We start from the raw sequence: 26,809 nt of genomic DNA, 5'->3' as shown, positions 1-26,809 counted from the left end.
GGTTTGCATGGTCAGCCTGTAATTCACAGGTTGGCAATTAGGACAAAGCTCAGAACAGCCTTGGAAGAAGACACATTGGAGGAATCAGTTCTCCAGCTGGATAATGTTGGTAGGTCTGAGTTAGCAAAGTTATTTTATAGGAGAATTGCAGTGATAAGAAATAAAGCTGGTTACACCTCTCAGGGCAAATCTGCCTCCAGCTCTGGTCGCAGCACAGGAAGGACATGGAACTGTTGGAGTGAGTCCAGGGGAGGCACCAAGATGCTCAGAGGGCTGGAGCCCCTCTGCTGTGAGGGAAGGCTGAAAGAATTGGGATTGGTCAGCCTGGGGAAGAGAAGCTTTGGGGCGACCTAATCGTGGCCTTCCAGTACCTGAAGAGAGCCTGAAGAAAAGATGGAGACAGACTATTTCCAAGGGCCTAGAGTGACAGAACAAGGAGAATGGCTTCCCACTGCCAGAAGGCAGGGTTAGATGGGATATTGGAAGGAAATTCTTGGCTGTGAGGGTGGTGAGGCCCTGGCACATGTTACCCAGAGAAGCTGTGGCTGCCCCATCCCTGGAAGTGTCCAAGGCCAGGTTGGATGGGGCTTGGAGCAACCTGGGCTAGTGGAAGGTGTCCCTGCCCATGGCAGGGGGTGGAAGGGTCCCTCCCAACCCAGAGCATTCCATGATTCTATGAAATCCTTATTTTCTGAGACAGTTTTCCTGGGTTACAAGCAGTTGTGCTAATAGATGCCCTTGCTTTTGTTTTGCATAGTGCTGTGAATTCTTCTCAGCTTTTTATGAAAATTAGAACAGATTGGGTTTGCTGAGGAGGAGTGATTTTCTCGGAGCTGCCATAAGCTCTGCAGACCAGTTTAGTTGTTCCTGTTCACAAGAAATGGGGAAAGGTCACTGAAAAAACACAACTGTTTCTTCATGAAATAAGTAGTAAAAAGGGACTGTTTGGGAAATTCTTAGGTATGTATTTTTGGGAGGCTGTGTCCAAGAAATTGGACAGAATAAGGGTGTTTGAGCAGCTGGGGGGGCTCCTTCTGGAGAAAAGGAGGCTCAAGGGGGACCTTCTCACTCTCTGCAACTCCCTGACAGGAGGGTAGAGCCAGGTGAGGGTTGGGCTCTGCTCCCAGGGAACAAGGGACAGGACGTCAAACTGTACCAGGGGAGGTTTAGATAATTCAAAAAACAATTTCACTGCACGAGTGGTCAGGCTTTTGAATAAGTTGCCCAGGGAGGTGGTGGAGTCACCATCTCTGGAAGCATTCAGGGGACATCTAGATTTGGCCCTTGGGGACATGGTTTAGGGGTGATTATGGTGGTGCTGGGTTGATGGTTGGACTGGATGGTCTTGGAGGTCTCTTCAAACCATGATTCTGTAGTTCTGTGGTCACAGAGCTAAACATTTAGGGCTTAATACCAAAATTGGTGAAAGGAAAAAAGGTGCAGATAATTCTTCTGTGGCTCAAGATGTGTGTGCCTGTGGTGTAAAAAGAAAAGGGTGAAATCCCTAGAACTAGTTTTTCAGGGGGATGTAACTTGTGCAGAAACATTTGCCTGGGATTTCTTTGAAGTTTTATTTGTTGGATGTGCAGCTTGTGAAGGTGCTGCCTGTCTGTCCCTGCTGTGCCCATGCCACACTGGCCATGACCTCCATTCCTTTTTTGTAGCAAACTGACCACCTGAGCCATCTGAGGGCCAAGAATTGCTCTCATATTTTGTATGTGCTGGTTTTGTTTAAGGTAAAATACAAACTGTTCGGGTACCAGTTGCTGTTTATACCTCGACTTGCCTTTGACCAAGTGTCAAATCCATGTCAAATCCATTTTTCTTTCAAGGAACTATATGAAATTTCCAAGCTTTTCCTTCCTTTCTTGTTGCCCAGGGAAGCTGTGGCTGCCCAGTCCCTGGAAATGTTCAAGGCCAGGCTGGACAGGGCTGGGAGCAACGTGGGATAGTGGAAGGTGTCCCTGTCCATGGCAGAGGGTGGGACTGGATGAGCTTTAAGGTCCCTTCCAACCAAACCATTCCATGTTTCTGTGTTAAGTAGGAGCCCATATATTTTGTTTGGGAGAGCTAAACCTGAGATTGTAATTTTTTTTGAAGACTGTCACCCTGTCTGAGTATGTGCTTCACCCTGTGAAGTTTCGATGACCTTTAAGAAGAATCCAGTTGTTTGAATCCCAGCTCACAAATTATGTAATTCTCTGTGTGATCAGATAATCTCCCTCATGCCAGCCTTCCCTTAGCAAAGCTTCTCTAATCTTTCACCATTCAGGTGTCTGGGTTTATCTCTGATCATCCTCAGGTTCTGCAGAACCTGTAAGAATCAGCATTTTGTTGGTAGGAAAAAAGTCCTGCCCCAAGAATGTGTGTTGTGGCCCTGGCAGTGAGGAAGAAGCAGGTGTGGGACTGCAGGAAGTGCTGTGTCATCTGAATTTCACTGGGGTTTGTTTTGTTTTTCACTATCTTTCAGTCTTTGTGCCTTGCCTTCTTGAAAAGTGGGAGGAAATGAATTTAGAGTCTGAAAGGAGACAGAGAAACAGCTCTGCTTGCCAAAACCTTCTGTTAATCTGAAGACCCAGCACTACAGGAGCAGCAAAATGTAAACCTGGCCATGTCTTGCCTGTGTTTCATGGGAGAGGAGGATCTCTAGGGATGAGAGGGTCAATCAGCTCCTTGTACCACTCTGTGGCTTTAAACCTGCCCATGCAGAAGCCCAAATGTGTGGGAAAACAGCCACGTGGTGAAATGTGTGTCTCCCATTCCAAACCATACCAGAACTTGCACATTAAGATGCCTTTTAGGAATTTCTTTAAATAGTGGATTTCACACTGGATGAGGCTAAATAGCTATTTTTTAACCAGTGTGTAGGAAAAGCAAGCTCTATCTCATGCATCCCTGTGTCTTTATCCTCACCCCTGTCCACTGCCCATTTTTAACCCTGTTAATTCATACCTTGGCTATCAGGCTTTATCACTCTGGAACTGCTGGAGTATTTACCAGCAGTTTTGAAACACACAGTCATAGAACACAAAAAACTTGAGGTGGAAGAACTTGGTGTAAAAAGAAATCTCATACCCTGCCTATATTCCAGCAAAATGGATTAGACCCAAGTGCAGCACTGAAAGAATATTTTTCTTTGCAATTTAATAACAAATTCAAAGCTTTGCTGCTTCTCAGCATTCCCTGTTACCCACATATAACCAGCCACTGGGATACAGTTTATTTTTGGAGGTTTTGGGTGGTGGAGAGCAACTCTGTCATAAAAGATTGCGTGAATTACAAAATGTACAGGAGAAAAACAACTCCGAGTGAGGCTCTCTGGAGTGTTTTTATTTGGTTTATTTTCCCTTGTCCCAGGTGTCAGATCTTTTATGTAAAGGCACAAGAAAGAGTGAGTCAGATTTTAATAGTAACTTAGTCATGACTAAAGGAAGTGTTCAATTTTCTTGGTGGGCTCTTCAGAAGTGCAATCTACAGAACAAAACAAAAGATGGCTTGTAGAATTATTCATATTCTGGTTAAATTTGCTTTGGCAAATCGATAAATATTTATAAAGGGAAGGAAGTTGTGGTATGAGAGGACTCAGGCTTTCACAGAAATTATCTGCAAGTCAGTCTGGTCCATCTCTCTATCTCTCATGTCCTGGTGTTGGTTCTAATACTAAAGTTCAGCAAAATTTAGGAGACATTCTTAGACTCTTATTCTTTCGGATTTGTTTTCCCAGAGAATGTGTGGATGTGGCACTTGAAGACATGGTTTAGTGGTGAACATGGTGGTGGATTGATGGTTGGACTCATTGGTCTTAAAAGTCTTTTCCTACCCTAACGAATCTGTGATCCTAAGAAGTTTTCTTGAATACTTATGAGTGTTTTTTCACTTCATTAGGTATTTACTGATTTATTGATGTTACTTTGTGAACTGACATCTATTCAGGAGGCAGATACAGTGTGAGCTGGTTTGTGTTGGAATCCCAATGTCTGCACAGTTGAACACTCAAACTCGTGCTTTATTAAGCACAAATCAGTTGTGTGCTTCATTCTGCTGTTGATGTAACTGCCTTTTTTTTTTTGTTCTTTCTATGAATTTTCTCCACATATTACAGGGGAATATGTATTTATTCTTGTCATGTTGTCTGTGCATACATACCACTGTCATTGTCATCTTTACCTGCACGATATCTGGGACAGTATCATCCAATTCATTTTATAGCAGGGCTTTTTAGTTTCTCCTAGCTGTTGAAGATTGATAAAATCATTAAACTTATTCTAGAATTTTATTCTGCTGATGTAGCATGACTTTTATGCTGCTAATAGGACAGTGACTCTTGGAGGCAGAAGGCAAATGTTTCACAATGAGAACAATCAACCACTGGAATAATTTTCCCAGGGAAGCAATGAATTCCCAACACTGGACACTTTTAAGGTTCAGCTGGAGAGGGTGCTGGGCCATCTTGTCTAGACAGTGCTTTTGCCAAAAGAGGTTGGACCAGGTGATCCTTGAGGTCCCATCCAACTTGGCATTCTGTAATTCCATGCCTTTTCTCACACCTGTGAGGTCATCTCATTGTACTGTCGATCTAAACCATGGGAGGTTTGCAGAGATGTAACATTGCCATGCTCTGTGCTGCCACATGTCAGGGTTTTAACAGCCCTTCCACTGCTGCAAGATCTAAACCCACCCTGAGTGCTTAGAGAGTGTCCAGAGGAGGGCAGTGGAGATGGGGAAGGGCCTTGAGCGGAATAACAACAAAGATGGGGAAGGGCTCTGAGGGGAGCTGTGTGAGGAGAGGCTGAGGGCACTTGGTCTGTTCAGCTGGAGAAGAGGAGACTGAGGGGAGACCTCATTGCAGTTACAACTTCCTTGGGAGGGGAAGAGAAGGGGCAGGCACTGATCTCTGCTCTGTGGGGACCAGGGACAGGACCCCAGGGAATGGCCTGAAGTTGTGTCAGGACAGGTTTAGGTTTGATCTCAGAAGAAGGTTCTTCCCCCAGAGGGTGGTTGGGCACTGAACAGGCTCCCCAGGGCAGTGGTCACAGCACCAAGGCTGCCAGAGCTCCAGGAGTGTTTGGATGATCCTCTGGGGCACCTGGTGTGACTCTTGGGGATGTGCAGGCTGAGTGTTGGACTGGATGATCCTTGTGGGTCCTTTCCAACTCAGCAAATATGGTATTCTGTGAGATGTGTGGAGGCTGTTGTTGGAAGGAGAGGGCTCTGTCAGACCATAAATCTGTTTTTCCAACTCTGGCTCTGGTGAGTCAGGGATGGATGCTGGGGGGAGATAGCCCTGGGGGGAAGTGTTGCAGAGTCCTTGTTACCTGTCCTTTGCTCCCTTTTGTGGATCCTTTTGTGGAGGGAAGCTGATCCTTTTGTGGAGGGAAGCTGTTGGAGTGCTTTAGAAGACAAATCCCTCAGCTCTTTTCCTTTGAATCCTCCAGCTCTGTGTGCTGGCACTGCTGAAATGGCAGTGAGTTTTGTCTGGCATGGATCTGAGCACTGGGAATACTTTGGCTGGGATATGAGTGTGTTGGATGGGTGAACCCTAAGGAAATGAAAACAACTGGAGGTGCCTGTGCTGCAGCCAGAACTGCAGGAAGACAGCTACAGCAGTGTTAGAGCTTTGTGTTAGAGTTTCCTTTGAGTTTGTTTTGTGTCCTATGTTTTCTCCCTTTTTTTCTCTCTGCTTTCAAGGGAATCAGGTTTGTTGTGGCACATGGAAGAGCGGATGAGCAGTTGGCTCCTTGAGACTGTGGTGTCCTCAGACTCAGGGGCTGTGCCTGAGAATTATAGTGAGCTTTGTCCTGATGCCTTTTTTTAATTTGAAGAGGTAGAGGTGCAAAATAGATGGTGTTTACCCTGGACACAGGCAGAATTTGTACCCTTGGTGGCCCAGTTGTGTTGTCCTGGAAGCCAAGCCAAGCTGCCATGTTTGAGTGTTCAGACTCCTGAGTTCATTGTGGGGTGGGAAGGTTTTGTGCAACCAGCATTTGCTGTGTAAGATGCTTTCAGTACCTGCTGCCAGGGCTTTGAACCTCATAGGAAAAGCAGGTGGTGCAGGTTCTCTGCTTTCCAGGACCCTGGCTGCTGGCAGTGGCAGGGAAGACGATTAGGTGCCTTAATGTTCATGCTATGTCTGCTCCTCATCAGCTGATGGTGGCCAGGGTCTGGCAGCCCTGTCTTGCAGGAGGTCTGAATTGCTTGTTGCTCTCCTGAAATTGCACTGCATGGAGAGGTGAATGGAATACAGAAAAAGAGTTAAACCTCTGTCCAGGGAGGTTGTGGACTCCCCATCCCTGGAAGTGTTCAAGGCCAGGCTAGATGGATCTCTGAGTGACCTGGTCTGGTGGGAGTTGTTGCTGCCCATGGCAGGGGCTGGAATGGAATGGGCTTTAAGGTCCCTCCCAGCCCAAACCATTCCATGATTCTACAAAACCCCTTGGTTTCTCAAAGTGAACAGCGTGTTAGAAATCTGACATCACCAAACCTGAAACTGTTGCACAGCTTTTTGTGGTGGCTTCAGCAATGATGTTTATGAACAGGGGCCCTTCATCCGTCTTCAACCTCAAATAAGAGATTTCCAAGAGGTTTTTCCCCTTCCAAACAGGAGAGAACATAAACCAGCACACAAAAAGTGGCACTCCAGCTCTACCTGTTCTTTGGGGGAAAAAAGGAAAATACAACTCTGTGTTCTCTCTATATAATCTTGAATGCTGCTTTTTTCTTAGCACTAAACCACAGCAATAAAAAGAAAGGGCCTGGGAACACTCCAAGGGAGGTTATTCCCATGTGCTGCTTTCTCCTGCTGCTTCAGCTGCTCGGCTGAGCTTTATTCCCCTTCTCATTCCTGCTTTGTTCAAGGTGGCTGCAGTGTCACCTCTGCAGAAGGCTGTGATTTAGTGGCTGGAGTGTGTGTGGCAGTGTAATAATAAATAATGTTTGGGAGTTGTCATTGAATTTTAGAATCACATTACAAGTGCAAATTTCTTCTGTGAGAGCCACCTTGAGCTGTTCTTGGAGACCTTCTGTGCTGTACCTCTGAAAAGGGGTCAATTAAAGACATTTTAGAGAAAAACCTGTTAGCTTTGATCCCAGATTACTGGGCTGGTCTCAAGGCTGGCTTAGATTGCAGAGCCTTAGGAATGCTGGTTGCTCTCAACATGATTTTGCTAAATATTGAATTGGCCTTTCACAGTTACAGAGCTGCACTTGCAGAACATCTGCTGCCTGTGTTTTATGGAAAACCAGTCAGACAAGAGGAAACAGCCTCAACTTGCACCAGTGGAAGTTAAGATTAAATATTATGGAAAGTTTTTTCATGGAAAGGGTTGTAAAGCACTGGAACAGGATGCCCAGGGAAGCTGTGGAGTCACCATTGCTGGACGTGTTCAAAACATGTGGATGTGGCACTTGAGGACATGGTTTAGTGATGAACATGGTGGTACTGGGTTGAGGGTTGGACTTGATGATCTTAAAGGTCTTTTCCAACCTTAACAATTCCATGATTCTGTGAAAATGGGCAGCAAGTTATAAATCAGCTGTGATGGTGATGGTTAGTTTGTCATCAAAGCCAGTTTGTTATTCAGAAATATGTTTTTTCTTTCAGATTGCCCGTCTGAAGAAACTGGATTTAACAACACGAGCTTTTTATAACGGGGTGCACTTCAATCTTGATAATGAAGAAAAGCAGAAGTGTCATGACAGTAACTGCAGATGAGGTGAGTTTCTTCTGAAGATGTTTCATTTTCCCCAGTACTTCATGAAAACGATAAAAAAGCTGTTTTTGTCTTATTTCAGAAATATGAGCTGATTCTGCTTTGAGCGCTCTTTGATAATCCTGGAGGATTATTATTTAATAAGCAGAAAATAAGCATAGCATATTTAAAAATGAACAAACCAACCCCCATGACAGGTTTAGAGGAGTCTTACATACCATATACTCTGTCTTTGGTCAGTGTAGTGTGGGCAGCCAGCTGGGAATGTTGGTGTGACTTACAGAATATCTGTTCTGGATCCCACCTTTACTCATATGCTGCACTTACATGCTTATGAGTGTTCCACTGTCTCTCCCCACTGCAGTTGCTGAACACTTAATGTGATGATAAATGTGTTATTCCATCTCTACGCTTTCTAATCATCATGGTAATCCCCTATTAATTAAACTCCAGTTCCCATTCTCTGGAGAAATGTATCACTTTGTAATGATGGCCTGATAAACAGTCTTAATTGGCCTGTTTGTCACAGCTGAGGCTCTCAAAAAACAGGAAATCACGTGGAATGTAAAGGAAAACACAGTGGAGGAGCTGAACCTAAGAGTTAGAGTAACCTGTAGCACTCCTCCAGTAAATAAGTGTTTATTTTGCACTCTTAGAGCATGTCTTGCACTGCTCATAGTCAGTTTACCTGAGCATGAGGCTGAGTTTGCTCAGTCCTCACTGACTTTAATGAAAACAGGCATCTGAAATCTAATGGGAAGCTGAAAAACTCCTCTGGACACTTCTTGAATAAAAAAAAATAATTAAATAGTCCTATGAAGACTATTAATAAGGGCAGGTTGAGTCAGATCCTCATACAGAAGGCAAGGCTTTCCTTTCTGGAATTCCTAAGAGTGTTTTTGACCTGATTTTGTGCAGTGGAAGAACCTGTGAGGCAACAGAGGCCTTTGCAGTTCATAGAACCACAGAATCATTTAGGTTGGAAAAGACTGCCAAGATCAAGTCCAACAAGCTGTTCCTGGAAAATTAAACCTCACTCATTTTCTCTGTAGTCCCCCAGTTCTGGCTGGAAGAGCACAGTTTGTGGGGAAAATGAACCAAGGGATTTGGGGAGATGGTAAAGTGGGTTTGGAAAGGTCTGTGGAGAGTGGAAAGAGCAGGGTGGAGATCAAAATTCAGAGGGAGGTAGAAAAAGAAGATAAATGTGGCCATAAATATATAAATATATGTATATATATATATATATACACATATACACCGATCAAAATAACCCTCCAGCTTCTATTGATAGCTCATCACATGGAATACAGAAATAGTCTCGTTTATATTGGACAGCTATATTTGAGTAGCTAAATTCTCTGGGTGAGACCAAAACTGACAACCAGCCCTCTTGCAGCTCTGTTCTGCTGCAACTTCTCGCTGCGTTTGAGGAGACTGACAGCTAGCTCTGTGATCATGGGGATGCTTTTAAATAAAAACCTGTAGAAACTAGAAGAGGAAAAACTGCTTCAGTTGATCAAAACCTTTTTTGGAGACTATTTCTACCAGCAATGTCAGACATAGGGCAGAGTGCTTTTCTCTGAAGGGGAAGTGTTTAATTACATTAGAATGAAATGTTGAATTTAGTTGAGACAAGTTCTGAATGAATTTTCAAGTGCACTCACAACTTGATAAAATAACACAGGGCTCTCAGACTCTGCCAAGCCTTCAGAAGAACAACTGGAGAAAAATTGCATGTGTTTTATCTTCATGGAGGAAAACATTTGTTTGCAGAACTTCAACGACTTCTTGTCTCTACAGAACTCTCTGGATTACCTGGAGTGTGGGCTGAGTAAGTCCTACAGCACTTCCACCCACGCTCTGGGCATTGACCTGTGGAGAGGGAGAAGATGCTGCTCTGGTAATTTGCAGTTACCACCATTGTCCCAGAGACAGACAGAGAAGGCCAGGACACCTGACAGAGACATTGTCTGTAGACCGACAACTCTGCCTCTGCTGACACCTCCAAGTATTGCAATCACCACTTACCAAGACTGGTAAGTTATTTTCTCTTGTAAATCTCATGTAATTGTGGTTTTATTACCTTTTTAAATTTTTTTTTCCCCTGGAGTTGGCTTCTTTCATTATTTTTTTTAAGATAGATAATTATCTATGTTAATCAGTACTGTTGAACTCTACCAGTTGGTTTGTCATCCATGTAACTTTACAAAGTTATTGCTTTATCTTTGAAATTCTACTTCTGTTAAAATCCCTGGTGAAACTTTTGTGTCATAAATTCTGATCTTGGCCAGAGGATTGTGTTACTAATTTTCCACCCACACAAGAGTTCAGGATGGTGAAAGATAACAGATTGAGGAAAAAGGCTTTAACTCTGGCTATTTCCTGTCCATGTGTTCGAAAAAAGACTTGAAAAAAACCCATTTGAATCTAATGTTAAACTCAAGTCCCAAAGAAACCATCAGAGAGCTGATTACAGGGGACTTGCTAAGAAGTGAGTTCTTAAATAGGAACTGGTGTTAAGTGCCAAAAAAAAGGAAATTAATCTGGAGTCAGGAGAGGAGGCAAAGCCCTGAGTGTCCATGTGTTGGAATTGCAAGGATGGATTTAATGGCAAAATAAGGTTGGCTGTCCTGCTTGTCATACAAATCTTGAAATGACATTAATGCAGCCTTACAACCTGTAGTTTCAGCTTCAGGTGAGCTTTAGATTCTAGTTTATAAATTTTCCACTCTCAGTTTTGTTTTCTGATTGCAAGACATGTTCACATCATTATTTCCAACTTGGAATCTGGTTTTAGCTTCTGTGAAGCTCAGCACTTTTCAGTATGTGTTTGAACAATTACAGAGGACATCCCAAATTCATTTGTTAGAGTCCTTTAAAAAGAATGTTCCTGTTGAAAATAGGATTTATAAACTCTGCACTTGAATGAATAGCTGAGGTACAGAAATCAGGGAGGAATTAGCAGGAGCTTTTTTTTTGTTCAGGTTTTGTGCTTAATTGCTGTGATAAATTTAACCAAATGAGTTATCTAATTTTAGATGGATTGTGAATTTTGACGATAAAAGGGTTGGTTTACCTTTGGGAGCATTGTCCAAGTGTTCCCTTGTGTGTGTGTGCAGCAATTTGCAATCCTGACAGTGAGGCCATTGAGAGCCTCTTTACAAGGTGGGATGGGAAGAATAAGATCTTTGAATACACATTAGTCCCTGATTTAGGAGAAATGCAAGCGAATTGCAATGGATTTATCATTAATTTCCTTGGAACACAAGGGGGCATTGCTGCTCCTCTTTTTCAGTACAGCAGAATCGATGGATGAGGATCTTTTCTTGAGCTGGGTGTGCTCCAGTCCCAGAGAAACCCCTGATAACACATTCTCAGGTTATTGCTATTTCTTCACTGTAAAAATCCCAGTTTACTGAAGGGACTGGGAGTTGCTGGTCAGTGTGACTGGTGATTCAGAGCTGTTCCAACAGGACCTCACCTGGAATATTGGGGCAGTTTGCGGCACCACAATATAGGGAAGATATGAAGCCATTAGAGAGTGTCCAGAGGAGGGCAATGGAGATGGGGAAGGGCTCTGAGGGGAAGCCGTGTGAGGAGCAGCTGAGGGCACTTGGTCTGTTCAGCTGGAGGAGACTGAGGGGAGACCTCATTGCAGTTACAACTTCCTTGGGAGGGGAAGAGGAGGGGCAGGCACTGATCTCTGCTCTGTGGGGACCAGGGACAGGACCCCAGGGAATGGCCTGAAGTTGTGTCAGGGCAGGTTTAGGTTGGATCTTAGAAGAAGGTTCTTCCCCCAGAGGGTGGTTGGGCACTGAACAGGCTCCCCAGGGCAGTGGTCACAGCACCAAGGCTGCCAGAGCTCCAGGAGTGTTTGGATGATCCTCTGGGCACCTGGTGTGACTCTTGTTACACCGTGTCCTGTGCAGGGCTGAGGGTTGGACTTGATGATCCTTGTGATTCCAACTCACATATTCTGGGATTCTGTGGTTCTGTTTTTGCATCGCCCTCACCATTCTGACCAGTGAGATTGGCTGCTCTTACAGCTGGGCAGGAGACTGGTCTGAACTTTTCCATTTTCTGTTTAAGTTCTAGTCATTGAGGGTTTTTCCCTAGTTTAGCGCTGATCCCTACCCATGCCAGGCAGTTCCTTCCCTATGCAATTCCCAGTTATTTGGGGCCTCACCAGACTCTCAGGGAGCACAGTCATAGAACCACAGAATTGTCAAAGTTGGAAAAGACCTTTAGTATCATCAAGTCCAACCTTTAACCAGCATCACCATTAACCCATATCCCCAAGTGCCACATCCACATGTTTTTTGACCCCTCCAGGGATGGTGACTCCACCACTGCCCTGAGTAGCTGTGCCAAGGCTGGACAACAGTTCTCATCAAGAAATTTTCCCTAATAACCAACTTAAACCTCCCCTGGCACAGTTTGAGGCCATTGCCTCTCATCCTGCCCCTTGTTCCCTGGGAGCAAAGCCTGACCCCCACCTGGCTCCACCCTCCTGTCAGGGAGTTGGAGAGAGTGAGAAGGTCCCCCCCCTTATGACTGAGATGTTTTTGGAGCAGGATCTGGTCCCCAAACTCTTTGGGTTTCTACATCATGGCTCAGTTCTGCATGAAGTACACCCCAGACACAGGTTAAATTTGTATAATCCCGGTATTTGTGGTTGCCTTGGAACAGCTTTGGAATGAGATGAGCATTAAGAGACTGAGTGAGTGGGCAATAAAGGAAAATTTCAGTGTGGATAAATATAAAGTGATATCACTGAGCAGGAAAGAATTGGAGCTGAAAACCAATGTTGCCCTGCAGGAACAAGATCCTGGATGTGGGATAGAAGTCCAATAGATGTGCAGTTTGACAATCTGAATGGAGAAGACTTATAAGCTTCTTTTGCCCAAATTTTGTTCATATTTTCATAAAACTTGTTAAAATGTTTTCCACCATCCTGCTCCATATTTGATAACTAAAGCTTTGTGATAAGAAATCTGGGCAAGAGTGAAGAGAGAGGGTGTGAAGAATATATTTGTAGCTACACTTAGAGCATCCAAAATAGTTCTCTTCCCTATTTTTTTTGATACTTTCCAGCTCCTGGGATGGGTTTGAGAGCTGGAGGCTCATTTCCACTCTTTCCACACATTTTATTCAGGTGTGTGGAGATATTTTGACAGTTTTGCAGCAAGTTTCTCTGTTGAAACAAAAATAAATTCTGTGATGTGTCCCAAAGCATAAGGAAATAAAGGCTTTAAGAGTTATATGAAGAGTTGATATGGTTAATATTAAATATTGGAGTTTTTCAAAGCTTAGAGGTTCTGTTAAATATTTAGACTGTGGTATTAAATGCTTTATTAAATACATGTTTGTGTGACTGTGAATTTGCCATTTGTCCATGAGCAGATCTACGGCTTGTCTCTTCTGAAAGAATTTTATTGGGCAGGTCAGAATTTAAGAGGAAAATACTAAAGGATTGATCCTATTCTCCACATCCACCTCAAAACCTTCCTGGAGTGTGTTTTTCAGGTGTGCAAGTGGATTATGACGAGGGTTGATGTATTGAGTGGCAGCTCTGCTCTTGTATCTGCTCCTGTAGTACTGCTCCTTGTTCTCCAGATGGTGATCGTGGGCAGCAAATTAAATGCAACGTCAGAAACTAAATAAAACAAAAAGTCAGTGTAATTTTGGGCAACTGAAACCTTCAGCAAAAATGCTGAGTTCAGCCAGAGCCGGCACGTAGTCCCTGGGAAACTGTTGGTAATTAATTGAGGGATAGATAAGATGGGAATTAATTGAGGGATAGATAAGGTGGGAATTAATTAAGGGGTAGATAAGGAAAGTTAGAATGATAAATTGGTGGAGATTTGCATGGAGAATTAAAAGGATGACAAAATTATTATTGCTAGTAAACCAAGCAGAAGGTAATTTGCCCAAATATTCCTTTACATATTTGAAACCTGTAAATCCCATGGGATAAAAGGAAATATTTGGGATAATAGGAAGCTTTAACAGGAATGGTGGGATGAATCCCAGGAGTTCAGAAGGAGATGATGCTTTGGAGAAGTATGGGGCTTTTTTTTTAATTTTGTTTTGTGTTTTAGATGTTGTTTCAGACCGTGGGATAGCACCCTGTGAAATAGGTTAAAGTCTTATTTCTTAGATAATTGCAAATTCAACTAGAGAAGAACTGAAGGAATATCCTGCAAGCTTGGAATAGAAAAAAAAATAATAGATGAGCTGGCTTCCCATATGATATGAAAAATAAAAACTAGAGGAAAAAATACTTAAACCCACATTTTTAGGTTTTATACCGATATTTGAAATTATTTAAAACACAGAATGGTTGAAGTTGGAAGGGACTTCTGGACATCACCTGCTTCAAAATGTTAATTATTTCCATAAATCCCATCAGTTTTCATGGTAATGAAGCAGGATCAATTATTCTGATTGAACACACTTCATGGATTTCAAAAGCCTGCATCACATTTCTGTGGGGCATTTCCTTACCTTGGAAAAGGAGGTCAGCTCTGCTCGTCAGAACATCTCATTTATTCTGTGGGGGAAAAAGGTTTTAATTATGCTGTGCATAATTAAAATAATATACATTATGGTGGAAAATGTATATGAAACCTTTGTTTTGAAAAAGGCTTACTGTGATTTGTCCTAACGATATAAAAGGTGTCTTTGAAGAGATCTTGAAACAGCCCTAAAGGATTTTGCTTGCTCAGTGACTTTTTTATGGTTTTAGTAGGTAAAAATATTACCTGGTCCATTTAGGGATGGTGAAAATATTACCTGGTCCATTTAAGTATGGCTTACTCCTGGTGCTGGACACTGGATTTGGTGGGAGCTTGGAGTGCTGGGGATCCCTCAAGATAATCCCTGAAAGCTGAAAATGTTCTGTTTGGAGGTTGTTCCTACGTTGTCTGCAGGTGGATCAAAGAAGTTACATAAAGAGGCTTAAATCTGTTTGAGCCCACCAAGGTGGGAAAGGAAAATCCCTTGACTTTATTGTCAGTCATTTTAATACCTCCCAAAGATGTGGCAGAGGAAATGCCAATTTAGAGAAATATCTTCTCTAAAATATTGCTATTTTTTCCCTTGGTAAGATGTAACCCACTAGAGAATATCCCATCCTTGCTGACTTTTTGGATTAGTGGTTCTTCCTGATGAGGATCAGTCAAAGAAATCCAACTAAACCATGGTGGTGTTGGCACCCCCGGGGAGCTACTCCCCTGGCTCTGGTTTGGGGGGTCACTACTGGACCCCCAACCCCATCTAATATTATGCAACAAATCCTGGAGATCTGTTTATTAAAATAAATCCCAGGAATCCTTTCTGTTGGGAAAAAATAGTGGGCAACCCAAATATCCAGAGGTCAGTGCTTGCCCATTGTGGGGGTGGTCAGTACAAATGCCAACCTGTCCAAAAAGGGGCTGCTGCACAGATAATTTGTGCATCTCTGACTTAGCCCTGGAGTTATTTTCTGAGCTAAAAATACCCAGATAAGTGTTTTGTCTGCCTATATTTAGACATTGTCTGTTGCCATCAGTTTTTGAAGCTCTCGGATCTTCTTCTCTGTTGGCACATTTTTTTATTTTCCTGTTTTCTTGAAAGCCTAAATAGAATAACTATTATTTGTATGGGATGTAGTTAGTATAGAGGAATTTTGTTAATGTTGGATTTGTCACAGGTTTTGAATTAAAATTATAATTATTCGATAAATGTCTTTTTGTACACAATTTATATTTTATTCCTGTAATATTATCCTTGAATTCATTTCCGCTTCTTTTAGTCAAAATTATAACATCCCCCTTTGGTGTGAATTGCAAGGTGAGCCCAGTAATTTTATTGAGGATGATTCTGAAGTTTGGTGCTGCAAGGTTTGCCTGGAGATGCAAGTCTTCAAAACAGAGGTAGCTGTAGGCACACAAAAAAGGCTTTTCATGATTAAATTATAATTATATACCTCAATCCAAAATGCGACAAGACAGCTTGAAATGTATGTGGAATGGAAAAAAATGAATCACTCTTAATCAGCAAAAGAAAAAGAAGCTTCTGAAATATTATGTTCAAACTTCATCCTCCCAAGAATATAAAATAAATGAAGATTATGGAAATACCGTTGATAGAAAAGCTGAATCAGACAATAATTTGACATGATTTTCTTTTAAGCTTCTGACTAATGATAACTTCATTTGAAAGGCAAGATCTGACACAGTTTGTTGTGTTACCTGGAGAGCTCCAGGTGGTTCTCAGCTGATCCGTGACATTCCATCCCTATAAATGTCCAAGGCCAGGTTGGATGGGCTTGGAGCAACCTGGGCTAGTGGAAGGTGTCCCTGCCCATGGCAGGGGATGGAACTGGAAGAGCTTTAAGGTCCCTCCCAACCCAAACCATTCTATGATTAGATAAGTTTTTGTTCAGTATTTGGACTCATTCCTCCAGAATAACAAGTGACAGGACAAGAGGAAAAGGCTTCAGGTTGCACCAGGGGAGTTTTAAATTGGATATTAGGGAAATTTTTTTATGGAAGGGGTTGTTCAGCCCTGACATGGGCTGCCCAGGACAGTGGTGGAGTCCTCATCCCTGGAGGTGTTAAAACCATGTAGATGTGGCACCTGAGGACAGGATTTAGTGGTGAACATAGTGGTGGTGCTGGTTGATGGTTAGACTTAATGATCTTAGAGGTCTTTTCTGACTCTTAACAGTTCTGTGATTCTGTGATTTCCCTGGAAAAAATTCAACCAAATTCACTTATAAATCACGTTTCTAAATAGTTGTAACCAAACTACTGACTCAGTTTACCAGATTACTCATGATCTGTATCCACCAGGCACTGGGGGGGTCAGATGCCTTTAGACCTTCTGTTACATGTTTTCAGCAGCTATGTCAAGACTTCCTGGAATATTTTTAAACTTCCATTTTGTAGCAATTCCCTCCTGGGTCCTTTGAGCACAGACCCTGCAAACACTGAGAGTGTCACTGGGATGAATTAGGGGGACGAGAACATGGTGTTGACCAAGGCCAACAGCAGAGGACGTGTTCTTGCCCTGACTGCTGCTCCATGGGCTCGTTACCCATTGTTGGACACTCTTTCCATGAAGAAAAACATGAGACTTGTTATAAACTTGGCCACAACCACCTCCTCTCTGACCCTGTTTTTATTGGCACTGGCAGTGAGCTGCTTTCTAGGATTTTTGGCTGGGATTTTATTCCTTTAATTAAGCCGTAATGGACAAAGCTATGTGGGAATCCTGACAATTGAGCAACTGCATTTTCTGTTCTTTCCCAGCACCAAAACCTGAGGCACCTGGCAAAGCTGGAGGTTCCAACCCTGCTGTTGAACAGGAGATGGAGTGAGCTTTACCTGTCTTTGTCAGGAGTTCCTTAGGGAAAAATAACTATAAATAAATGAACCTTGTAAACATGGTACTGTTTAACCTGAGAGAGATGATAAGGTGTAGTTGGTCTGAAACACAAAGAAATCCAAATAACTGGCATATAAACTGTTTTGTGAGTCAACTGCTGCAGAACTAAGAGGCTGGAAGAGCAAAATACAAAACCTAAGCAGACTTGGATTAATGTGGACTTTTCTGTTCCTGCTCAGCCACCACAGGTGAGACCAATATCAGAGAAATATGTGGGCTCATGAAAATGATTTAAATCCTTTTGCTGAAAGGAAGAGGGCAGTCCAAGGCTAAGCATTCCTTTTTGTCCCCTTTCCATTGCCTGTGTGAGTGGGGGTGCTGCCAACCAACCCAAACTGTAGCTTTTCATGGGAGTGTGTGGCAGGATGCAAAAATGACCTCATAAAGTGGGAGCCTGAATTGCTTCTACAGGATTATCGTGCAGCAGTGAGAACATTGCTCTGCCAGAGCAATATTGATTTTTTTTCTTACTTGTCACTGTTTTACAGAATCACAGAATCATTCAGGTTGGAAAAACCTCTCAAACCATCGAGTCCAACCATGCCCCAGCACTGCCAATCCCACCACCAACCCATGTCCCCAAGTGCCACATTCACATGGCTTTTAAATCCCACCAGGGATGGGGACTCCCACTGCCCTGGGCAGGCTGGACAACCCTTTTGGAGAAGAAATTTTCCCCAATATCCAACCTAAACCTCCACTGGCACAACTTGAGGCCATTTTCCCTTGTTCTGTCGTTTGTTACCTGGGAGAAGACATCAACACCCATTTTCATTTTACATGAAAATTACAGATAAATTTGTAATTTTATAACATCTGTTATAATGTTTGCATTTTTTATTTAGCAAGGACTAAGTTACACTGGGTGATATTGGCCAGTAGCTGTGGTGCCCATAGTTGCCTCTGGCTATGGGCACAGAGTGACTCAGCACTGTGGAGAGCAAAGCCCTGATCAGGTGAGCAAAGCCCTTATTTCACAGAATCACAGAATGTTCTGAGTTGAAAGGGATCCACAAGGATCATCAAGTCCAACTCTTAAGTGAATGGCCCGTGAGATGATGAAGCCCACAACCTTGGTGTTATTAGCACCAGGCTATAACCAACTGAGCTTATCTCAGGCCCTGACTTGGTGAGCAGAGCCCTGATCCTGATCTCTGCTCTGTGGGGACCAGGGACAGGACCCCAGGGAATGGCCTGAAGTTGTGTCAGGGCAGGTTTAGGTTGGATCTCAGAAGAAGGTTCTTCCCCCAGAGGGTGGTTGGGCACTGAACAGGCTCCCCAGGGCAGTGGTCACAGCACCAAGGCTGCCAGAGCTCCAGGAGTGTTTGGATGATCCTCTGGGGCACCTGGTGTGACTCTTGGGGATGGTCCTGTGCAGGGCTGAGGGTTGGACTGAATGATCCTTGTGGGTCCCTTCCAACTCAGCATATTCTGGGATTCTGTGATCTGGTGAGCAAAGCCCTAATCCTGGCTGTCAAATGCAGGTGACTCATGGGAGATGAGGTGTTTAGTCACAGGCAAATTCCTGGCAGAGGCAGGTGCACCTGCTGCTGATCACAGTCACAGAAGTGAGTAAAATGAATAATAACACACTGACAAATCAAACAACAGCCTGGGGAGAGCTGAGCCAGCCTGTCCAGGCCAATATATTTTTAGAGATTCCTTCATACTGCATCTCTGTAGGAACATAAAGCCTCTTCTCAGCAGGATGGGTGAAATTTTAACACTTTTTTCCATTGGCTTCTCTTTTCTCAGGAGTCACCCCGAAGGTCTCTGCCTGTGAGGAATAAATTGGCTTATTGAATTAATTTGTAAAATATTAATCTATAGCTGGGAAATGAGAAAATAATCATAAGTAATACAGATTGGTCTGACATATGTGATTACTCACTATGGATAATATAGAAGGCATTTAAATGTTCTCTGAGAATAAATCAAGCACAATTAAAGTTGCTAAGCAAATTCCCATCTTACATCATGCCTCTTTGGCTTATATAATTTTATAATAAGTGTAAAAAAATATACATTTGTAAATATATAAATGATAGAAATATAAGTTTAAATATAAAATATAAAAAGTATAAGTGAAATATTTTATTTTCTCAGATGTATCTACTAAGAAGTAACAGTATAAATACCTGTAAGAAAAAGTAGCCCAGTAAGAATTTGTATTTTTTTTGTTTAAATACTAAAAAGTGCAAGGAAGCCAGATCAATCTTGTCTTGTGTGCGGTGTGATTTACTATGGAAAAACTGTACCAAATCCAGTTTAGGACTAAACAGCACGTGAAAGGCACCAGGTTTACTGTTATTACTGACTCTTTCATGCGTGTTCTGAATGCAAATAATTTTCCTGTGGGAGAGAACACCTTGTAGAGCTCTGCTCAAACAGTGCAGTGACCTGGTTGACGTAGATGACAGAGTCAGTGTGAACAGATGAGCATCCAACCACTCAAAACTCTCAAGGTGTCTTTCCTAAAGATGGAATTCAGTTTTTGTGACTAAACTTAAAAGTATTCTGGAGTTTCTTGACCTTGTTAGAGGTAGGGAATGTTTTAAAGGGCTAAAAACTTACAGAATCATATACAGAGGCTGCAAGTACTGGTTGTTAAACCAGAAATTAATATACAAGCTGCCTATTAAATGAGGAATAGTCTTGTTTAACGGCAACTGGATGCTATGGAATGGGAAGAGCTCAAAAGGTGGCCTTTTATTTAGAGTGAGTCCTGTCCAACCTCTGCTGAGCTCATAGGGGTGGGTAATGTCATAGAATCACAGATTGGTTTGGGTTGGGAGGGATCTTAAAGCTCATCTCATTCCACCCCCTGCCATAGGCAGGGACACCTTCCACTATCCCAGGTTGCTCCAAGCCCCGTCCAACCTGGCCTTGGACTCTTCCAGGGATGGGGCAGCTGCAGCCTCTCTGGACAACAACATCAGCATCTCTTCACAGCTTCAGATAATGTTCCTTTGCTGTTCCATTTAACCCCTGAGTTTGTATTGTGTGTTTTGGAAGGTTGATCTTCATGCTGTGTTGTGGCTTTCCTTTACTGCCTTGTAGAAAGATGTGGCTGATCAAAAGCATCTCCAATTACAATGGTGAATTCTTATTATTCAGGTTAAATTACTATTTTAATGCCTCACAGTTTGGGATGATAGTTTAAAATGCCAGTCATAGTTCTGTATTTAAGTCAATGCTTTAAGCAAATTTGCTGCTACTCTGAGGGAACTAAAAGTGAAAATGGGACTAGGATGGGGTAGAATTAACTAACACTGACTTTGCCCCTCATGGAATTAGTAGCACTCACTGGTGGGATGAACATAATGTATCTCTTGGTTGTGATGGAAAGGAAATCAAGAAGGCCGGAAGTATGTTTTGTGTTGTTTTCTCTTGTGTCTGTTCTTCAGCTCGTGCTCCTTACCCTTCTTTTCCTTTTTCCTCCGCTTCTGTTGTGTCTAGAAAGCTACTCCATCACTGCAAAGATTTAAGTTCTCTGCCACAAACACATCCTTCTGTATAGGACTGCCTGTACAGCTGCTTTTTATTTTCTTGGAATCTCCTCCATGTTTTAACAATGCTGCATCCAGCTCTCCTTTTCTTATCATTGTCACCTTCTCAGCTCTTTCTTACCAGCCATTGCTCTGACTGAAAGCCTTGCCTGTCATTCCCTATCCTGACATTTTAATCCACCGTGACTTCTGTTTTCATATTAAAGCACCATTCCTTGGCATCTGTTTTCCTGGCTGCTTCCCTTTCTACAGCTTCCAGTTCACTGATGTATTTTTTTGTGTTGCTCTAGACATTTCTGTGTTGTTTGATTCCCTGCTCCCCCCTCACATCTTTGCCTGTCTCCCATTCCCTGGGTTGCTCTTATTTTTTCCCAGTGCTGGCTCATCTTGGCAATTACATCTTCTGCCTTAGGCATTGAACCAGAGATCACATCTATGTCAGTCCTGTGACATTTCCACTGCAAATTTATTCCCTCCTCTACTGCTGTCTTTGTAACCGAGTTATTTTCCAGTACAAATGACTTTTCCAGTACAAATGACTTTTCCCATGTTCTCGAATCTGTGTTCTACTTTCTCATTTCCTTTGCTTTGTCCAGTCACATTGGTTTAGTCCAAGAGAAAATTGTTAATTCATAGCTTTTTTCTCCCTTACTTGGTTTACTTTTCCCTTTTCCTCAAAATCATGTTCTTCTGCCCTTTCACAAAACCAGACATTCCTCAACTCCTCTTTTCCTCTAAACTCATCACTTGCTTCAGTGACCCAGTTCCAATTTCTGGTCTCCTGCATGGCCACACCTACTCTGACCAACCTTTTTATTTCCTAATGGAAATGTGCTTTAGGTGACCCATTGGAGAGGAACAGTGATTTCATTGCCTCTTCTTTAGGATCATGTTCATCTCTCTCTGAGCTAATGGAGCTACTTGGCTTCTAGAGTTTCTCTCCTGGATGTCCATTCATAGATCTTTCCCGATACATCTTCTGTCTGGTACATTTGGCAGAAATCCATGTTAAGTAGGGACAGTGCTGTGAAATTCCATAATGTTGCTGGCTTAATAGTGGTTTTTTTCACATCAAATGTGTTTAAATTATAGTCTAAAAGAAAAATATTGGCTTCGAAGAGACTGAATCCTTCCCTTGTGCATCTTCAACTATAATTAAAGATGTCCATCTCTCCCAAGTGACTTTTACAATCCTGTGCCTGACTTAAGCCAAACAAACACTGACATGGATGAGGGACCATCAAAGTCCTTCCGGGACTAACAAGTACAACGGAACAGACCCTATTTCTTCAGGGCCACTTGTTAGATGACAGAAAATTGCTTGAAAAATTAAAAATATGCAGAGGGGATCTATGTGCTATATTTTATAATGATTAGCAAGTGTAATAATCCTTATTTTCATATTGTTTGAAAGTTTGATGAAGATCTTTATTTTTGCTTTTGAAGAGGAAATACTGAAAGCCAGGATTCCTGAAAAGGAGACTCTGTACTTGATTAAAAATATGTTTCCCTTGGGTTTCCTTCCTTGGAAAAAGAAATACAAGTAGCACCAGCAAACGGCAATCCCTTGAAATAATTTTCCTAATTAATTTACTGTCAGTTTAGTGTTATCTTTTTGGGTTGCCTTGCTAATGTGGATGGATGGAACAATTGCCTAAATAACAGAGGGGAGCTTCCTAACTGCTCTTATCTAAATGTGCTTCGAGAGAGTGTGCTGTGAGGAACAATTGTCCAATTACTCTGCCACCAACTGAAAGTGCTGTGAAAAGTCCTCTAAGAGCTTTTCCTTTCCTATTAAAGCATGCAGGACACTCAGAGTTCCCTCTTCCCTGGCATTCTATTTTCTCCTGGCTATTACGACTTAAAACCAGGTAACTAATGGTGCTACTGTAAAGAAAAGGTATGGATTCTCGTTGCTTAGCAATTCTCCCAACACAGTGAAGATCAGCTTTTGATGAGGGGTTGCACTCTTGAGAATGTTGTTTACCACCTCCATCAGTTATTTTAATAAAATATATTAAAACCTTCTGCAGTTCTAGACACTTCAGGGAGGTAGGAAGTGTGTGTTAAACCTCACCCAAGTAAACTTTAACTTTTGAAAGTTTCCTTAATTGTCCTTGTTCTTCCAAGTGGTCTCATTTTCCTGCCAGTGCTGGCAGGCACTTTCTTTCAATCATCTTTTCCCCCTCCTCAACTTTTTCTTTGTATTGCTGATCCCTTCGTTGATGTGATGAAATTGTTACTCTTGAACTACTGATCTATTGCAGACAATAATCTGTATTGATAAACAAATTATTGCATTGCAGTGGGTTACTGGGGTGTTACAGAGTTCAGGAAAGAGCGAGATGCCTGTTGACCAGTTCCTTTGTGTATCAGGGCAACGTCAGTAACTCTGTCCTTGCACCCCTGGGATCAATCCAGGCTTGGAGATGGACAGATGAAGCAGCCCTGGAGAAGGACTTGGGGGTGCTGGTGGGTGAGAGGCTATTTACAAGGACCTGGAGGGACAGGACAAGGGGGAATGGCTTCAAACTGCCAGAAGGCAGGGTTAGATGGGATATTGGGAAGGAATTGTTGGCTGTGAGGGTGGTGAGGCCCTGGCACAGGTTGCCCAGAGAAGCTGTGGCTGCCCCTTCTCTGGGAGTGTCCAAGGCCGGGTTGGACAGGGCTGGAAGCAACCTGGTCTAGTGGAAGGTGCCCCTGCCCATGGCAGGGGGTGGAACAGGCTAGGCTTTAAGGTCACTTCCAACCCAAACCAGTCTGGGATTCTGTGAACCTTTCCAAGGCTCTGGTGCCCTATATGCTCTGTCTGCCATTTCTCCTGTTGCTCAGCAAATACAGCAAAATTAATTATTTAGAACTATTGCCAGGTTTTTCCAGGTATCAAGCTTTCATGCCAGTTAGCTCAAGTCTCTTGAAATGTTCTTGTTCTCACCTTTTCTTGGCTTATCCTGGAGTAAAGCAGCGTGTCTTGCCAGAATTCCAGTGCTACAACTCAGTGGAAACTTTACAGACGTTGGCTGCAGGATCCTCTGTGTGTGAAACACCACAAGTTGGCAGCATAAAGGGTGGTAGTTGGAACACCAAGAGAGCTGCTCCACAACCTTCGTCAGGTCACTGTGGCTCCCACTGTCACAAGATCTGGAAGGTATTTGAACCTTGAAGAAGAAATATCCTGTGTTCATGGTGAGCCTTCAAAGTGCTCTCAGCTTAGGGAAGCACCTGAAGCAATGGCTGGCACTTTGTATTTCCATTCATTATGCTTTCCCAAGGGAATGGAGCTCTGCTTCCCCCCACAGTCTCCTTTTCCCTTCTCATTAGCTTAGTCTTGCATTTCTTTGCCCATGTTACTGCAGGACCTTCTCCAGGCTGTGGGGCTGAGAGCTCATTGCTAATTTATGGATGTCCAAATGATGAGAAGTACTCCCTTAATGGACACTGTTCTGCACTGTCTCTGAATTCAGGGAAGGACAGCACCCACTCAGCATGAGCAGCATGCCCTTGTACAGCATCTTTTATTGCTTTCAAAAGGTGATTTCCTGCTGTTCTCCTTGCCCTTTGAATAGCTTTAGGAAAAGGCATGGATATACTGGTTCTCTAATATCAGATATATTATCAAAAAAACCCTCCAATATCCCATTTGCTTCCTGGTGAGTTAGGAAGTTAATTTTTTCTTTCTCTGTGCAATTCCAGATTGAAAGCATTTGTGTGGATTTTGTTTCTCATTCAGCAAAGCTCTCAAGCTTCCCTTTGTCTCTCACTGCCTGTCAGTGCAGTCGAGTAACAGCTCACAGTCTAACACGTCATAATTCCTAAAGCATTAAATATTCCTGTTGTGCTACTGCCTGAACCTCTCAGTAATAAATCACACTGCATTTCCAGTGTCCTCAGGTTAGGCTCAGGCTCTGTGTTTGTTTGTTTATTTTGGTTTTTAATAAATGTGAATGGTGAATATTATAGGGCAGGTTAGGGAGAATGTCTGGAAACTCCCCTATAGGCTCTGCTATAGGGAAGCTCTCTCTTGCAAGCCTCTGAAGTTGAGGAGGGCATGCTGATGATTTTGTAAAGTGTTTTGGGATATTTGGATGAAAAACGACTGGAAGGGACAGGGACTGGTGGGGATTTGTTGTGTAATTGATGCCTGTACTGTGCAATCAGATCTTTGGCCACAGGCCAGCTGGGTTTGCTCTTCCCTGTCTTCTCCTCCTTTAAAAAGATTTATTGTATTTACATTTAAAGTGACATACTTTTGACTAGTTAAAAAGATGCTCTGCCCCTCCCTGCAGTATTTATTATGTTCTTACCATCAGCATCAAATCTTGTCTTTTAACTTCCTTACCTTGATGTTGTTTTTTTTAGCCTTGCAAATGCAGAAGTTGCTTTCATGGTGTTTATATCCAGAAAAAAAAATAAAGAGGATTGTTTTTTTTTAATTTAAGTTAATTTTTTTAATTTAAGCATTAAGATATAATGCTTAAATTAATTTCAATTAACTTACATTATCTTTGTAGGAAGGGGTCAAGTCTCCCATCTTTTGGGGTTTTGGCAGGGATTTTGCCCTTTGACTGTGTGCAGATCCTAGGACAGTGGAACATGCTGCTCCAGCAGCGTTCATGGATTCTTGCATGCTTTGTTCCTACAGAATACCATCCTTGCCTTTTTTTTCCCCTACTAGACCTTTTTTCCTGTCCCCTCTTAGTGCTGCTCACACCTCTCCCAGAGCCAGCGCTGCCATCCCGGGGGTCCCTTCCGGGGATGTGCCAGGTGATGCCCAGGAACAATGTCAGGGTATTAAAATGTCCTGAGAATCCCACACACTCCTCACGCAAGACAGGGCAGAACAGAGTCCAGTTGTCAAAATAATCCCGAGCCAATAAGCACGTCCTGGGTGGAGCTCCTGCGGCTTGGGGAAAACTAATTCTCAATGAAGACCTTTTATTAAACCCCCGGAATGAAGCCGGTTGCGCAGGCTGGGGAATTCCTTGATTTTATTCGTGCACGCGAAAAATCCGCCGGTTTTCAGTTCGGTAGGTGAAGGCAAAATGCTGGAGGGAAAGGATTGATGTGGAGCTGGTGGTGATGAATTTTTCATGAGCTGCTGTGCGGGGCTTGAATGGCTCCGGCGCGTCGGTGGCGACCACGGAGCTGACACACCAACACCACCCCGGCGCATTTTCAGGGGGAGAGGTGGGCTCAGAAGGGCTTTTCTGACAGCCCTGGCTTACCATCCTTCGATTCGTGCTGCTGCTGCTGCTTCAGGCAGCCTTTCCTGTGGAGCCCAGCCTTGTGAATGAGCGGGGTTTAACAGCGCTTTGACTCCGCTGCGTTTTTGTTGCGTTTTCTGAATGGTGAGAGGGCTCCCACATCATCTGAGCTATGACAGCAAAAGAGGCTTCTAGGGAACTTGCTACTCCCGAGTCCGAGATTTACATCAGGACTTTCAAAGAACAAATGCATTTAGAGCTCGAGCCCCCCAAGCTGCCCGGGAACAGACCCACGTCTCCAAAGATTTCTCCTCGCAGCTCCCCCAGGAACTCTCCCTGCTTTTTCAGAAAGTTGCTGGTGAATAAAAGCATCCGCCAGCGTCGTCGCTTCACGGTGGCACATACATGGTAAGCTCTGGGTACCAGTGCGGGTTTAAAACCAGTGTGTGTAGCTGTGCTTTGAACAGGGGAAAACGAGCTGAGATTTATTCACGAGTGTTAAATGAATCGAGAAGGAGGCAGCCAAAGGATGTTTAATGCAGTGCCTCGACAATTGTCATTCAGTGTCTGTTGTCCAGGATAAATCCAGCCCATTATTCCTGTGTGCCGGGTTAATCTGTAGGAACAAAGGCAGCAGCCGGTAACTTTCCCAGCCGTTGTGTTGTTGTGGGTTGAATACACGAATTCATTTCAGAACCTTCAAAATGTGTTTTCTTTGCCCTCTCAGCTCGGTCTCACAGCACAGCACAGACCGGGTGGTTCAGACAGGGCACTCTTGGAGATAAACGCTGCAAAGGGCTTTAACTTCACTCTGAGGGGCTTTTAAACAGTTTTTCCTGGCTACAAATATCCCTCCTTTCAGCCATTTTTTGCAAGGAAACTCTGTCTGAGAGTCTTCTTTTCCCTCCCTACAAATTACTAACCCCAAATAGTCAATTTGTGTGCTATTACAGTC

The 26,809-nt window shown here is 43.1% G+C and overlaps 1 protein-coding gene and 1 long non-coding RNA gene across 5 annotated transcripts in view; one reads left to right on the top strand and one right to left on the bottom strand.

Annotated features, from left to right (window-relative positions):
* Window positions 1-26,809, top strand: part of PDE4B (phosphodiesterase 4B) — a 198,803-nt gene that overhangs the window by 17,858 nt on the left and 154,136 nt on the right. For 2 of the 4 annotated variants that reach the window (XM_064664934.1, XM_064664930.1), the window contains exon 1: window positions 25,624-26,262. In XM_064664934.1, coding sequence (XP_064521004.1) covers window positions 26,027-26,262 — 236 coding nt within the window. In that variant the 5' untranslated portion in view covers window positions 25,624-26,026. Of the gene's footprint in view, window positions 1-7,600; window positions 7,713-9,509; window positions 9,746-25,623; window positions 26,263-26,809 lie in introns of those variants that run through there. The other 2 variants (XM_064664929.1, XM_064664931.1) reach the window with 2 other exon arrangements.
* On the bottom strand, window positions 18,742-19,863 carry LOC135419000 (uncharacterized). Its single transcript, XR_010432768.1, has 2 exons — window positions 19,716-19,863; window positions 18,742-18,918 (listed from the first exon to the last, which is right to left on the bottom strand). It is a non-coding gene; the product is annotated as an uncharacterized LOC135419000 (long non-coding RNA).

Source organism: Pseudopipra pipra, chromosome 9, assembly GCF_036250125.1.
Source record: "Pseudopipra pipra isolate bDixPip1 chromosome 9, bDixPip1.hap1, whole genome shotgun sequence".
Lineage (NCBI taxonomy): Eukaryota > Metazoa > Chordata > Aves > Passeriformes > Pipridae > Pseudopipra > Pseudopipra pipra.
This window is presented reverse-complemented; position numbering and strand designations above follow the sequence as displayed.